General features: G+C 43.9%; 1 protein-coding gene across 1 annotated transcript in view; it reads right to left on the bottom strand.

Annotated features, from left to right (window-relative positions):
- LOC117515491 (protein fantom-like) overlaps positions 1-16296 on the bottom strand; it is a 91428-nt gene that overhangs the window by 15078 nt on the left and 60054 nt on the right. The window contains 6 exon segments of the mRNA XM_034176070.1: positions 1412-1509; positions 2853-2977; positions 3127-3158; positions 3458-3553; positions 4419-4705; positions 4948-5436. Coding sequence (XP_034031961.1) covers positions 1412-1509; positions 2853-2977; positions 3127-3158; positions 3458-3553; positions 4419-4705; positions 4948-5436 — 1127 coding nt within the window.

The following is a 16296-nucleotide window of genomic DNA, read 5'->3' as shown; positions in this document are numbered from 1 at the left end:
AAGCTAATGCGGATCTCAATATATAAACAAATAAAATCTTTTTACCTCCAAAGTAATAGTGTGTTAATCATGGTGACTTGGGATCACCACACTTAACATACATATACATACATATGAGGGAGCAACTGAGAAAGTTTCAGCCTAACCCAGAAACTCAAACATTATTGCGCTCACAAGATTTTTACAAAGTGTGCACCAGTGCTCTTGACTTTTGACCATAAAAATCAATAGTGTATGGTGATGGTGATGCCAAATCACCATGCTACATGCATACCAAGTTTGGTGACAATCAGGAAAGAAGTTATTGTGCTCATGAGGTTTTTACAAAGTACACTCCAACGACCTTGATCTTTTGATCCCGAATCAACAGGCTTCTTGGGATCACTACACGTAAGACGTTTGGTGACAATCAGGCCAGGAAAACTGAACTTGCTCACAAGTGAAAAGTCACATGACTGACTGATTGACTGACTCACTTAAAGACATCTAACCCACCGGCTACATCACACAAAAAACACCTACGTTTAAGCTCAATTTATGTAACTCCTTATCCGCAAATCTGTAGCCATGTAGAGCCCTCTGCGTCATTGCGAACCCCCTCAGAGCCCCTTTCTATAGCCTAATACGCACCTCAAAAAAATTGTAAGAAGACGGAAACCACACGGGCTGCGATTGGTCCGCTAACTACATCATTTCTGGACTCTCACTTATCCGATTTCAAAATCAACAACTTCATGGGATAGTAGGCCAGTCTTCATGAAAAGTATTGTGCCCCCTACTGCTCTGGCAGTGAGCTGCAATGCGACACCCACCAACCTGGACGGAGAACTTTGAAAGGTTCACAACTAAGTTGAATTGATTGCGTGACCACAAAGGTACAGAGCAGTAGAAGCATAAAAAGGCCTTTACTGAAATAAAAACTTCAACTATGTAAATAGCACTGACAGGTTTAACGTTCATTTCATCATTACATGCTTAAGTGTTTACAAGACTGGCATGCCCTACCATATGTCTATTAACCATGTAGTGTGTCTCCCTCCCACCCCTGTGTGTGACGTGTGTGTCTTCCTCAAGCTCATGTCCTTGGAAAGAAACCTGGGAGTTTAAGGATTTCTGTCACTCACATCAATATGTAGTAATAAATGACCTCACAAAACATGACATATCTTGTGTTCACACTGTCTGGAATGAAACAGAAGTCAAAGTAAATGTAAGAATCACTTTTTTTTAAAATGTACATTTTCCATGTTCTCCCAACTTTTTCTGATTTTGGGTTGTAAAACTGAAAAGCATGAAGACTCAAAAACAAATGTGCTGGAAGACATTTCAATGGACGGACATCAACAGGTACTTGCACACACTGACTCTGAGCAAAGTCTGTACAATATAATCATGGCCACAGATGACTGACCTTCCTCCTCGTTGCTTGTCCAAAAACGATACAGTCATCACTGTCAGACTGCATTGATTCTCTCCGACCTTCCATGACTTCTGAAACTTCTTTAACATCTGGTTGGATCCAAACAGAAAATAAGGAGAAAAGATGTAAATGTGCGATTAATCAAAGGCTCAATAGTTGATTCCTGATTCTTGATAAAGTTAAACACAGATATTCACTCGACCTGGAGGAGCTCTGACTGTGTGAAGAAGTAGGTAACTGACATTTTAATGGATCTCTTCACCTGCTGCATGTCGGTTTTTCATATAAACAATGCACATTGCATCAACCTGGACTTACCCGGATGCCCAACACGGAATCAAGGGCTTTCACAGCATTAGCTGATAGCACATTTTTCATGATATGTGCAGATAGTTACAGCACAGACATGGACACTTTTTCTGCTCCTTATTTGGTTGGACAGCTCCTGTCTGTCTGTCTGGAGCTTGAAGTCCCACAGAAGCTCCAGTCCATATTTTGCACAAATGTTCCTGTACACTATTTCCGATACTTGGCTGTGCCTCTCACTGCATGCTGTCCCAGCTAGCATCTTGCACCCTGGCCCCCTGTGCTGGACTGTCACAGGGGCATCTTTGCATAGCGGTCATCTTGTGCTGCTGTCATCAGACTACTGAAATCCTGGTGCTCAGGGATTGTTCTTGTCCTGACATAATCAGAGGTTCTGAGGTGTGCTTAAGACCAGGCTTTGCTAGCCATTGGTATGATTCCTTGATGTCAGCCACCCCATCTATCTGCTGGTGATACATCTCATAGAGGGGTCTGGTCTTCCATAATGTCTCCTCTTCCTCCTCACCACTCTCTGTCTTCCAGCGTCAGAGGTACAACTACTCATTTTGTGATTTGTACCTGGGGACCAGCTTCTTGGCATAATCTTGGATGCTATTTGACTACTCTGATATTTGTTTGTTAAGATGGTAGTCAAGTTGTCATTTTGAAAGTAGGATATCCATTTGTTTTTTTTAAAGATAGAGACTATCAATAAAGGCCAGCTACATTTTGTCAGCACATTCTTGTAGGCCTACTTTATACATTTTAATTTATCAGAAAAATGCAGAAAAATAGCTATAATATCATCTTATCTTGACTGTCTGACATCCCTGTCACTAACAGCAGTGGAGATGATGTCACATTGGCCAAAGAAACAACAACAAAATGGCAAAGACCTCAGCAGTTTGGAATTATTCAAATTAAGTGAGGAGTTGTTTAAACACGACAATGCAAATAAATATATATATATATATATATATAAAAACAAAAAGAAAATTCCATTAGCCACTTTCAAAAAGAAAAAAAGGAGTATTTAATGAGAAATTACAATTAAAATTACATAACTGCTTTTTTGTTGCTGTTTTTCAAAACAAAAGTACAAGTCTATTTATCCATATTTTCTTACCTAGAATAAGTTCAGAAATTTCTGAATTGTCAGAGGATGACTGAGAACTTGCTGTAACAATCTGCCCTTCAGAGAACTGAGACTGCTCGTCAACATCATCTTCATCTGTGATATTCTGAGGTGATCAATCAATCAATCAATTTTTTTTTTATATAGCGCCAAATCACAACAAACAGTTGCCCCAAGGCGCTTTATATTGTAAGGCAAGGCCATACAATAATGATGTAAAACCCCAACGGTCAAAACGACCCCCTGTGAGCAAGCACTTGGCTACAGTGGGAATGTCAGAGATACTCCTGAGACCAGCTGAAAATTTACAGTATAACCAAAGTCAGTCCGAATAGCAACTGAAATCATTCAACACTGCAAAAATGATGAATTACAATGTTGACAGCTGATGAGGTTTCGGGTAAATAACTATTCTCTGTTCTGGGATGTGATATATAGAATTTGCTGCATTACTGTTGACATTACATGTGGTGACACAAACAAACAGGAGTAGTCGAAAGGATAACAACAACTGCATTACATACTGCATTGTCAGAATCAATTTTTAATGCCTTTAAGACATTAACAATAAAATAACAAGGAGGCAACAATTTCACCTGATGGTTTGCAGTTGTGAGATCTCCAAAAGTGACTTTTTTGGCAGCTGGTCGCTCTTTTACCTTGGTCTTCTGGCTGAGCTTTGGAAGTGGTGCCTGATGACAAGAAGGCATTTGGATAAAAAAGAACAGAGAGAATACCAACGTGAAGCTGATACGCAATAAATCATAATACATTTATCAGTGTCTCATTAAAGCAAATCTGTGGTGTTTTTATATTTAACAGTTACTACTGATAAATTACTCTGCTTTCATATTACTGTCGTAAGTGACCACAAGCAGATTTTTCCCATTCATTCATGGTTTGTGTGTGTAAAAACGTGCGCAAACACCATTGCATGCGCAAATTCACCTGCCTGCTGTTACTACTAGTGTGCAACAAGGATTGCCTCTGTTATATGTGCAAAATATTGCATACTGTCCATTTAGCATACATGCATTTATGAAAATGCAATTTGGGGTTTGTTCACCTGAGTGTGCAAAAATGTGGGAGGAAACATGCAAATTGATATGTCTGCACATGCAGCATGACTTATCGTGGTCAAAAGGAATTTAGCAGGGCTGATAGCATCTGAATTTTCTGAGTGTGAAACCATGGCAGTAAGTAATTGAGACTGACAGACAAAAAACTGCCAGTATGTAAACACACTCAGTTATGTGGCAGAGTTCCTGCATAACAAAGGCATATAGCTGCAAGTGGCTGATTTAATTATTTTATGCTTACGGTCATTAACAGGTGCAAAATTCTCATTTACATACATACTCTTTTTAACACAGTCTGCTTTCTCAGCATTCAATGCCAAAAATTCAAAGACTATTCAAAAAGCAGTCTTCATCCACACCAGCTGTGAGCTCGTTGGCTCTAATGACAACTGCATGGCCTTAATCAAGTTTGCTGTTCATTAATGATCAGCTGCAGTACTGCTAACACTCATCATTTTAACTGGCTTCATCTCCTCACCTTAGAAGCTGTGGGCAGATGAAACTGTTGTTTGGTTTCCTTCTCTTTCTGCAGTGTCTCTTCTACATCTTTGCTGTTTATTTCTTTAGCTTTTTTGTCTTCATCTACATTGTACTCAATATGTTTTGTCTCAGCATGTTCCTCTGTGGGATTCTCTTTGGACATAAATTTATGCTTTTCAGCAGAAGTGACTGAGTCAAATGGAAAAGAGTATGGAAACTTCCACTTCAATATAACTTCAACATGACCAGCGTGTTGTCCAGAGGGATCAGCCAGCTCAAACAAACCTGACGGGGACAAAAGACCCATGATTTGATGTGTTAGACAACAAGCTAAAAGATGGACAGGTTTAAGACAACTTCAGCATTACAAGAATGTTTTAAAATGCATTTCTGTCAATTTTGCAAATAATACTTGAATGTTTTTTTTTAACATGCTATATTTCTTTTGAGATTTGGCAGTGTGAACTTTGAGGAACTAAATATATTGTGATATAGTAAAAGTGAATTGTTTTCTTAAAAACACTCACCACTGATTCCATCATCCTGGGCCAGTGGCAGCAGCGGCACTCTGGACTTGCCCAGATATGTGCCCATCTGTTCTTCATTCTCATCAAACACATAGAACTGAAGGACCTCAGACTTCAAGTAGTGGTCCAGTTCTGCATCCATTAGGACAGAGAAGCACTTATGGTTGTTGAACTGAGGGTGACTGCAGTTATGAACAGTGGCAGTGGGGTAGTCTGGGAAGTCAAAGAACTTGTAGATCACATATGGGCTTGGTTGCTGGAAGCTTTTGGATTGGAGGCCTTGGCAACTTTGCACTGTGATGCTAAGTTCGTTCCAACTGATGCTGGACGGCAGGAGCCGAGTTACCCCTCCATCTTCATTCAGTGAATCGCTGATGCCGCGCTCAGCCTTTATCTTGCCTTGATACAGCTGCACAGTGTTCTTCATAGGTAACGTCATCCTCATCCAGTAATTCACTGAACCAAAAGACTGCACTTCACCAAGCATGCCTAAGAATAAAGTATGAACATTTTCATATTTAGGAACACTGCATGTGTGCATGCGTCAACTCTTGCTTTCTGACCACAGCACAGGTTACAACACAAATAGAGGTTGAAGTATGCGACACTGGCAGACTGGGTGGCCTTCTTAGAGAGTCACGTCCGTAAGCTAGACCAGCTTATTAAATCTTTGGAAATAGGTGCTATGGGCACTATAGACAGATTTAATGTTGGGGCATATAGCGTACCCGTTAGCTTTACCATAGCTCCGCCGGTCACGAATGACTGTTTTTGGACTGTGGTGAGGCTGAAGAAAGCCCCAAAAGCATAGCAGTCACCTATACCAACTATGAACCGTTTTTCTGCCATTGCCAGGCCTGTTAATAAGCCTTCCATCTTACGGGCGACATCCCCCCCCATCCCCAGGCCAAAACACCATGTGTTAGTGATTCCATCACCTGCAAAGTTAGGTTAGAGATGCCAGCTGCTATGAAATCTTTACCTTGGGCCAGACCATCCAACACTGCTTCTCATCTTAGGCTGCTGGCATTAGGTAAGAATAGACAAACTCAGGACCATGACACAAAATATGTTAACACTGTTACTCATGCTGGCGCCAAAGATGTTGGGATACGACAGTCTGAAGTCAAATAGATGGGCATAGAGAGCACTAATAACCTCACCATTTAGGAGGCTAACATCCTGAAATAGGTGGCTGACAAATTTTCATCGACAGCAGAGCTCTAGTTTTATCAATAACTAGCTATGGCAATAACAAGCCATGGCTGTCCGCATCAACAAGCCCTCCAAAGGAAGGTGCTGCCATCTTATCTGTGGACATAGAGAGATACTTAAAGGGAAAGTAACATCAGGACACCACAGCAGGTCATGGTGCAGGTGATTAGAGAGCCTGTAGGGCCTACTATGAATGTGGGTGAGGAATTTGATAGTTTAGTGGGGAAATATGGTCATAGCTTAAGTCTATGTGACAGGGAGGAAAATTTTCTATGCTGAGACTGTGGCCTGCATCCATCGACTAACCCAAAATATACTACCACAATTCCAATGAAGTTGGGACACTGTGTAAAATGTAAATAAAAACAGAATGAAACAATGATTTGCAAATACTCTTCAACCTATATTCAATTGAATACACCACAAAGACAAGATATTTAATGTTCAAACTGATAAACTTTGTTGTTTTTGTGCAACTATTTGCCAATTTTTGAAATGGATGCCTGCAACACGTTTAAAAAAAGCTGGGACAGTGGTATGTTTACCACTGTGTTACATCACCTTTCCTTCTAAGAACACTCAATAAGCGTTTGTGAACTGAGGACACTAATTGTTGAAGCTTTGAAGGTGGAATTCTTTCCCATTCTTGCTTGATGTAAGACTTCAGTTATTCAACAGTCCAGGGTCTCCATTGTCGTATTTTGCACTTCATAATGCGCCACACATTTTCAATGGGCAACAGGTCTGGACTGCAGGCAAGCCAGTCTAGTACCCGCACTCTTTTACTATGAAGCCATGCTGTTGTAACACATGCAGAATGTGGCTTGGCATTGTCTTGCTGAAATAAGCAGGGATGTCCCTGAAAAAGACGTTGCTTGGACGGCAGCATATGTTGCTTCAAAACCTGGATGTACCTTTCAGCATTGATGGCACCATCACAGATGTCTAAGTTGTCCATGCCATGGGCGCTAACACACCACCATACCATCACAGATGCTGGCTTTTGAACTTTGCGCTGGTAACAATCTGGATGGTCTTTTTCCTCTTTTGTCCAGAGGACACGACATCCATGATTTCCAAAAACAATTTGAAATGTGGACTCATCAGACCACAGCACACTTTTCCACTTTGCGTCTGTCCATTTAAAATGAGCTCGGGCCCAGAGAAGGCATCGGTGTTTGTGGATGTTGCTGATGTATGGCTTTCATTTTGCATGGCAGAGTTTTAACTTGCACTTGTAGCAATGAACTGTGGTAACTGATAATGGTTTTCTGAAGTGTTCCTGACCCCACGCAGTAAGATCCTTTACACAATGATGTCGGTTTTTAATGCAATGCCACCTGAGGGATCGAAGGTTACAGACATTCAGTGTTGGTTTTCAGCCTTGCCGCTTACGTGTAGAAAGTTCTCCCGATTCTCTGAATCTTCTAATTATATTATGGACTGTAGATGATGGAACCAAACCGAAGCTAACATTGATCTCGACGCTTTAAACCAGTGGTCTCCAAACTATTCTAGAAAGGGCCGAGAGGGTGCAGGTTTTCTTTGCAGCCACTGACTTCAGCAGGTGATTTCACTGATTAACATCACTTGGAGCAGGTGGGATGAGTTCATCAGTGAAATCACCCGCTGGAGTCAGTGGCTGCAAAGAAAACCTGCACCCTCTCGGCCCTTTTTGGAATAGTTTGGAGACCACTGCTTTAAACGAAACATACCTGGAGCCACTGCTGGAGCAGTGTATGTCTACACCCTGCTCTGCGTTCCAGGACTCGGCGCTGGGACAGAGCTCTGTAGCGCCTGAGTCCTGGAGAACCTGCAAGCAGAAGCACGCGATCTGACCCATTATGGATATCTGTGCGCACGTTGGTGGATCCACCTGCTCTGCCTGCTCGTCCAGAACAACAGAGGGATCATCTCATTCATCATCAGAATCATCACTGTCTGATTCAGACTGATGACGCGCTGCGCGCTCCGTCTTGCTCCAATTGAAAAAAACTGAAGCGCATGCTCAACATTGACACCTCATTTGTACAAAACAAAAAAACCCCAGCACCACCACACTAACCACACACGCTAAAAACTCCACAAAAATAATACACACTCCAAACACACTAAATGGTTCTCAAATACCATAACTCTAATTGCTGTCTGTATACCCGAAATGCGCACAAACTCAGCATTTTTCGGGTATTGTTGCGTTCATAGATTTGCTTGCAGCTGCGTATGTTTGCTCTTAATGTATACATTCTGTTGTGTGTAGCCCTTGCCGCACTCCTACCTTCTTTTTTTTCTTTTTTGTGTTGAAGAAATGTGCTCCGTACTCAAAAGAGTAAAGCAAGCGGCACTCATGTTTCCAGATGTACAGCGGGATGCACTGCTTCCTTGTCAGGGTTGGGAACATCAGATCGCAAAGTTCAGAGTCCTTATGTGTGCCCCCCCCCCCCCCCCCCAAAAAAAGTAGAAAAATTTGGCACTTAAAGTCACAAGCAAACTTAAAACTTCCCATCTTGTTTCAGCACTGAGAGTGAGGGAGAGAGAGAGAGAGAGAGCAGGGGAGAGAGGGAGAGAAAGAGAGAGATAGCGCTGTCTCTTTCTCTCTGCATTTTTTTTAAACCCTGGTGGGTGTTTCTGATCACTGATCAAAGCTGTTCACATGCAAATGTCCGCTGCTGCTGAAACCTTTTTTTTGCAGTTGATGCTCAAAGTCACACTTCTGTAAACTGCCACCTGGTTTGCACAAACTGAGGCGCAGTTATCTCTGAGAGATCACCACAGATGACATGAAATATTATTACGTTTTAATATTATTATTATTACACAACTTTTTTGTTGTTTCAAATTCAGCAGTTGCTTGTGGCAGGAGTGTGGTTTTTATTTTATTTTTGGTAAAATAATTAATTGTATCCACACAAAAGATTAATTCTGGCCTATATACGGTGCCTGAGCCCAGTGAAGCTGACCCCCCACCCAGATAAAAAAAATCCAAGAAAACAGGCTGAGTTTGCCCTGTAATTCCTGACGGTATAGGAACACAGCAGCAGCAGCAGCACTCACAAACTGGCTTCTGCACTGTATGAAAACATTCAGCTGGTCAAACAAAATCGAACTAAACGCTAACATTACAAAAACTAAGCAAACGATAAGAAACCGTCAAGAACGACAGCAAACTGAAATACAGACTAATAGAGGTTTTCGGTGGCAGTCGTTCAAATTTTTCTACAGTTTTTCATCCGGGCCTTTAGTGACTTCAGTATCCATGGAAATAAGCCCGCTGATCACCACAGCAAAGCATTTATGGACACAGCATATTTATTGGGATTTTGTCAATACATTCATGGACTGGCCCACTGCAGCAGTAACGCTCTGGATTTGGTCCTCATTCACGATACTCCTGTCTCAGATGTTGACACTGTTTATCCAACATCAGCGGTCTCCACTCACTCACTTACTAGTTTCATTATCCTGTCCACTTGTATTGGATACCTGTATATTATCTCTGCATCACACTAGCTCCTTGACGATATCTGAACTTGGCACCAGACTGCCTGATAGTCTATTGTCACTTTCTGGACATGATCAATCAGTAGATAGCCTTGCAGATATCTTAAATTCAGAGCTCAAGTCTATTAGAATCAACTGCTCCATCTACTATAAAATCACATCACCCTACACTGCACACACCTGTGTTTAATGATTACTTACATGATCTCAAGGGTAACAAGAGAACTAGGCCCTCTGTAAAACTCTGGCCAAGGGGTTAGGGTTAGGGCCGCATTAGGATTAGGGATAGGGTTAGGATTAGGTTTAGCAACATGCCCAGTTTACACCTAGAGCCATGTTTGCATCAGGTCGACTTCTCCTTCATTCATTTCAAGCATAAATGTAGGTGTCTAGACTGGAAATAGCCTAGCCTGAAATATTGTATGCCTAGCAATTTCTGACTCTTAAATTCTAACAAGAGATGATGGTCATTGGTCCTGTGAAACACAAACATCAATTTGATCATGTAACATTAACCTTGGACTTGTGTGTTCTTCATCATAGTGACAAAATGAAAAATCACAGGGTGATCACTGATCCCACACTGTCCATTACCAATATCAGAGAAATATCAATGGTACAGTAGTGTTCAGAATAATAGTAGTGCTATGTGACTAAAAAGATTAATCCAGCTTTTGAGTATATTTCTTATTGTTACATGGGAAACAAGGTACCAGTAGATTCAGTAGATTCTCACAAATCCAACAAGAGCAAGCATTCATGATATGCACACTCTTAAGGCTATGAAATTGGGCTATTAGTAAAAAAAAGAAAAAAAAAAGTAGGGGGTGTTCACAATAATAGTAGCATCTGCTGTTGATGCTACAAACTCAAAACTATTATGTTCAAACTGCTTTTTTTTTTAGCAATCCTGTGAATCACTAAACTAGTATTTAGTTGTATAACCACAGTTTTTCATGATTTCTTCACATCTGTGAGGCATTCATTTTGTTGGTTTGGAACCAAGATTTTGCTGGTTTTCTTGTGTGCTTGGGGTCATTGTCTTGTTGAAACACCCATTTCAAGGGCATGTCCTCTTCAGCATAAGGCAACATGACCTCTTCAAGTATTGTGACATATCCAAACTGATCCATGATACCTGGTATGTGATATATAGGCCCAACACCATAATAGGAGAAACATGCCCATATCATGATGTTTACACCACCATGCTTCACTGTCTTCACTGTGAATTGTGGCTTGAATTCAGAGTTTGGCGGTCATCTCACAAACTGTCTGCGGCCCTTGGACCCAAAAAGAACAATTTTACTCTCATCAGTCCACAAAATATTCCTCCATTTCTCTTTAGGCCAGTTGATGTGTTCTTTGGCAAATGGAAATGGAAACCTCTTCTGCACACGTCTTTTATTTAACAGAGGGACTTTGCGGGGGATTCTTGCAAATAAATTAGCTTCACACAGGCGTCTTCTAACTGTCACAGCACTTGCAGGTAACTCCAGACTGTCTTTGATCATGCTGGAGCTGATCAATGGGTGAGCCTTTACCATTCTGTTTATTCTTCTATCCATTTGGATGGTTGTTTTCCATTTTCTTACACACGTCTCTGTTTTTCTGTCCATTTTAAAGCATTGGAGATCATTGTAGATGAACAGCCTACAATTTTTTGCACCTGCGTATTTTTCCTCTCTCCAATCAACTTTTTAATCAAACTACGCTGTTCTTCTAACAATGTCTTGAATGTCCCATTTTCCTCAGGCTTTCAAAGAGAAAAGCATGTTCAACAGGTGCTGGCTTCATCCTTACATAGGGGATACCTGATTCACACCTGTTTGTTCCACAAAATTGACGAACTCACTGACTGAATGCCACACTACTATTATTGTGAACACCCCCTTTTCTACTTTTTTTTAATAATAGCCCAATTTCATAGCCTTAAGAGTGTGCATATCATGAATGCTTGGTCTTGTTGGATTTGTGAGAATCTACTGAATCTATTGGTACCTTGTTTCCCATGTAACAATAAGAAATATACTCAAAACCTGGATTAATCTTTTTAGTCACATAGCACTACTATTATTCTGAACACTACTGTTGATGCAGAGACACTGATTCATGTCTTTGTCCCTTCTAGATTAGATTACTATAACGTCCTTTTTTTTTTTTTGCCTTACCGCAGTCCCATATATAAAAGGTCTCTAGACAGTTCAAAATGTTACTACTAGAGTTCTGATTAGGAGAACAAAGTTTGATCATATTACCCCAACTTTGGCCTACCTCCATTGGCTTCCTGTTCATGCAAGGTCAGATTTTAAGGTTTTGCTCCAAACATACAAAATTTTTCATGGACTAGCACCTCCCTGTCTGGCTGCTCTAACTGACTCGTATTTTATAGACAAATTGTATTCTGAAATTAAATTTAAAAGTAATAATAAAACTACACTTTAATCTCAGGGTTTGTCAGACCTCCCACATAAAAATGTGAAATGGTGACATGCCCTGCCTTTTTTGTGCAGTTTGACAAGTTTCTGATCAATTAAAAAGTAGAAAATTACAAGACCCATCAAAACTCTACCTATATTTACCTTAGTCTTAACCTGTGTGAGGTATATGGGTGCATCTCAAAAAATTTGAATATCATGAAAAGATCAATATTTTTGTCAGGTATTTCAGAAGGTGAAAATATTATATATTTTAGAATCATTACATGCAAACTATAATGTTTCAAGTATTTTTGTTGGGAAGGTGTCGTGACACGGACCCACAACAGGGGACGTTAATGAATGGACAATGGATAAGCCAAAAAGTAACAATTTAATGTTGTGAAGCGCACAACGAAGTACAGACAATACAAATATTGCGGAATGTCAATCATACACAAGGTGACGTGTGGCAGGCTCAAAGATAGAAGACGTCTGGTGCGAGAAGAGCCGGATCCCACACAGCTTCTACCACCAACGGATCTGAAGAACACCGGAGTCGCCAAGCCCTACACCCCAGGTGGCCACTGTCTTCAGCAGTCAGACCCGGTACTGCTGGCAGAGAACAGAAACAGTTTTGATGAGTGTGAGTTCGCACACTCAGTAATCCCACAGTCTGTGTTCAGTTAGGAGGGAGAACCTCCACCTCCGATAACACACTCGGACAGCTCCTGTGACAACCACTTATCTGGTTGGGGTGGGAGGCGAAGCCGTCGCAGTCCACACCAAACGCCAATACAGCAGATACGGAACACGTCACAGGAAAACGGCTGCAAATGAGATCAGACTGTTATTCCAAGTTAAGCTTAGCAGAGAAATTACCTGTATGGTAGCTGATTTCTCGGCGGGGAGGTGGAGTTGCAGTCCGGCTTTTATGGAGGTTGACATAGATGAGTGACAGCTGGTGGTGATGATGTGACAGCTGTCACTCCACTGGTTCCGGCGCCCTCTCGTGCTTGAAGCCCGCACTCCAAGCAGGGCGCCATCTGGTGGTGGTGGGCCAGCAGTACCTCCTCTTCAGCGGCCCACACAACAGGACCCCCCCCTCAAGGTTTGTCTGGGTGCCGGGCGTAGAAGTCGGCCAGGAGGGCCGGGTCCAGGATGAAGTTCCTTTTCACCCAGGAGCGTTCCTCGGGGCCATACCCCTCCCAGTCCACCAGATACTGGAACCCCCAACCCTTGCGACGGACGTCCAGGAGCCGACGCACGGTCCATGCCGGCTCCTCGTCGATGATCCGGGCAGGAGGCGTTGCAGGTCCAGGGGTGCAGAGTGGTGAGGTGTGGTAGGGCTTGATCCGTGACACGTGAAAGACAGGATGGATCCGCAGTGAAGCTGGCAGCTGTAGCTTCACTGCGGCTGGGCTGAGGACCTTGATGATGGGAAACGGTCCAATATACCTGTCCTTGAGTTTCTGAGAGTCCACTTGAAGTGGGATGTCCTTTGTTGACAACCACACCTCCTGTCCGGGCTGGTATGCAGGGGCCGGGGAACGCCAGCGGTCTGCATGGGCCTTGGCCCTCGTCCGGGCCTTCAACAGGGCAGAACGGGCGGTCCGCCACACCCGGCGGCACCTCCTGAGGTGGGCCTGGACCGAGGGCACACTGACCTCTGCCTCCACAAGTGGAAACAATGGGGGCTGGTACCCCAAACACACCTCAAACGGGGAGAGGCCGGTGGCTGACGACACTTGGCTGTTGTGGGCGTACTCGATCCAGGCCAGATGGGTGCTCCAGGCCGTCGGGTGCGCGGAGGTAACGCAACGGAGGGCCTGCTCCAGCTCCTGGTTGGCCCGCTCTGCCTGTCCGTTTGTCTGAGGGTGATACCCGGACGAGAGACTCACGGTGGCCCCCAGTTCCCTGCACAAACTCCTCCAGACCTGAGAGGAGAACTGAGGGCCACGGTCTGAGACGATGTCCGTTGGTATCCCATGCAGACGCACGATGTGGTGGACCAATAGGTCTGCTGTCTCCTGGGCTGTAGGGAGCTTCGGGAGGGCCACGAAATGGGCTGCCTTGGAGAACCGGTTCACTATCGTGAGGATGGTGGTGTTGCCCTGGGACGGCGGGAGGCCCGTGACAAAGTCCAGGCCGATGTGGGACCAGGGGCGGTGACGCACCAGTAGGGGCTGGAGGAGTCCTGAAGTCCTCTTATGGTCAGCCGTGCCCCTGGCACAGGTGGTACAGGCCTGGACGTAGTCCCAGACGTCGGCCTCCATGGACGCCCACCAGAAGCGCTGCTGGACCACTGCCATGGTTCTGCGCACCCCGGGATGACAGGAGAGCTTGGAACCATGACAGAAGTCCAAAACCGCAGCTCTGGCCTCTGGTGGGACGTACAGTTTGTTCTTTGGGCCGGTCCCCGGATCCGGGTTCCGTGTCAGGGCCCTCCCGGACGGTCTTCTCCACGTCCCAGGTGAGAGTGGCCACGACAGTGGACTCGGGGATGATGGTCTCTGTGGGGTCTGACAACTCGGCCTTGGCCTCCTCTTCATGCACCCGGGACAGGGCATCCGATCGTTGGTTCTTGGTCCCGGGTTGGTATGTAATCTGGAAGTCAAAGCGCCCGAAGAACAGTGACCAGCGGGCTTGCCTGGGGTTCAACCGCTTGGCGGTCCGGATGTACTCCAGGTTCCGATGGTCCGTGAAAACCGTGAAGGGCACCGTCGCTCCCTCCAACAGGTGTCTCCACTCTTCAAGAGCCTCCTTCACCGCCAGGAGTTCCCGATTGCCGATGTCATAATTCCTCTCAGCCGGGGTCAACCTGCGGGAAAAATAGGCACAAGGGTGGAGGACCTTATCGGACTCCCCGCTCTGGGACAGCACGGCTCCTATCCCTGAGTCAGAGGCATCCACTTCCACTGTGAACTGGCGAGTAGGATCGGGCTGCACCAGAACTGGTGCAGACGAGAACCGGCGCTTCAACTCCCTAAACGCGGCTTCTGACGTACATGCTGGACATGAGTCTCAGGGTCCGGAGAAAAGATGAGTATGTCGTCTAGATATACGAAGACAAACCGATGCAGGAAGTCCCGCAAGACGTCATTAACCAATGCTTGGAACGTCGCGGGGGCGTTTGTGAGTGGCAGATGAGTGACAGCTGGTGGTGATGATGTGACAGCTGTCACTCCACGGGTTCCGGCGCCCTCTCGTGCTTGAAGCCCGCACTTCAAGCAGGGCGCCATCTGGTGGTGGTGGGCCAGCAGTACCTCCTCTTCAGCGGCCCACACAACAATTTTTTTTATTTTAATTTTGATCATTTCAGCTGACAGCTAAAAAAACTGAAAAAATATATTTTAGAATATTATAATATTTAATTTAAAATCCCTATTTATGCAGTATAAACACCCTGAATCTCTCAGACTGGTGTACACACAACCAGAATCATGGGGAAGACTGCTGAGTTGACAGATGTCCAGAAGACAACTGTTTTCTGGGTGTTCAGAGTGCTGTATCAAAGCATATTGATGGAAAGTTGAATGGAAAGTAAAAGCATGGTCAGAAAACATGCACAAGCAGCAGGGATGACTGCAGCCTTGATAAGACTGTCAAGCAAAGCCGATTCAAGAACTTGGGGCAGCATCAAGCAAGTATTGAGTGCACAAATAAAGATTCTTTTCATAAGTTTGACATTTCTTTATTAGAATTCCTTTTTAATTGATCTTATGAAATATCTATTATACAAATAATGAATGTTTATGAGTTCAATAGTATGAATGTTTCATGAGGTGAAATATTTGCTCCATTGAAAGAATGTAAAAATGTTCATTATTTGTTTTATATAACAGCTAAAATAGATCCTTGTCATTTGATATTATATTAATTTACAAACAACAGACAAACAACAAACTCACTCCTCAGGGCCCGCGACGCTGCCTTCAGGTCAGGTGACAGAGCTCTGTATAGTGCTGCCAAAGCTGACCTGAAGAGAGGAGTAAAAAGAGCAAAGGCGGACCACAGAATGCAGATAGCGTCCCATCTGTCTAGCAACAATGCACAGAGGGTGTGGCAGGGAATACATGACATCACAAACTTCCGGGGTTGTGATGCTCCAACAGCGTACCTGAGTGCACCACTGGCAGAGGAGCTAAACAGCTTCTTTGCTCGGTTCGGATCTTCCCAGCTGCACTCGCCTACTACTGCCCTCCCCCCGCCCCCA

This window comes from Thalassophryne amazonica, chromosome 8 (genome assembly GCF_902500255.1).
Source record: "Thalassophryne amazonica chromosome 8, fThaAma1.1, whole genome shotgun sequence".
NCBI lineage: Eukaryota > Metazoa > Chordata > Actinopteri > Batrachoidiformes > Batrachoididae > Thalassophryne > Thalassophryne amazonica.
Note: the sequence above shows the minus strand (reverse complement) of the source record. Positions and strands in the feature narration are given on the sequence as shown.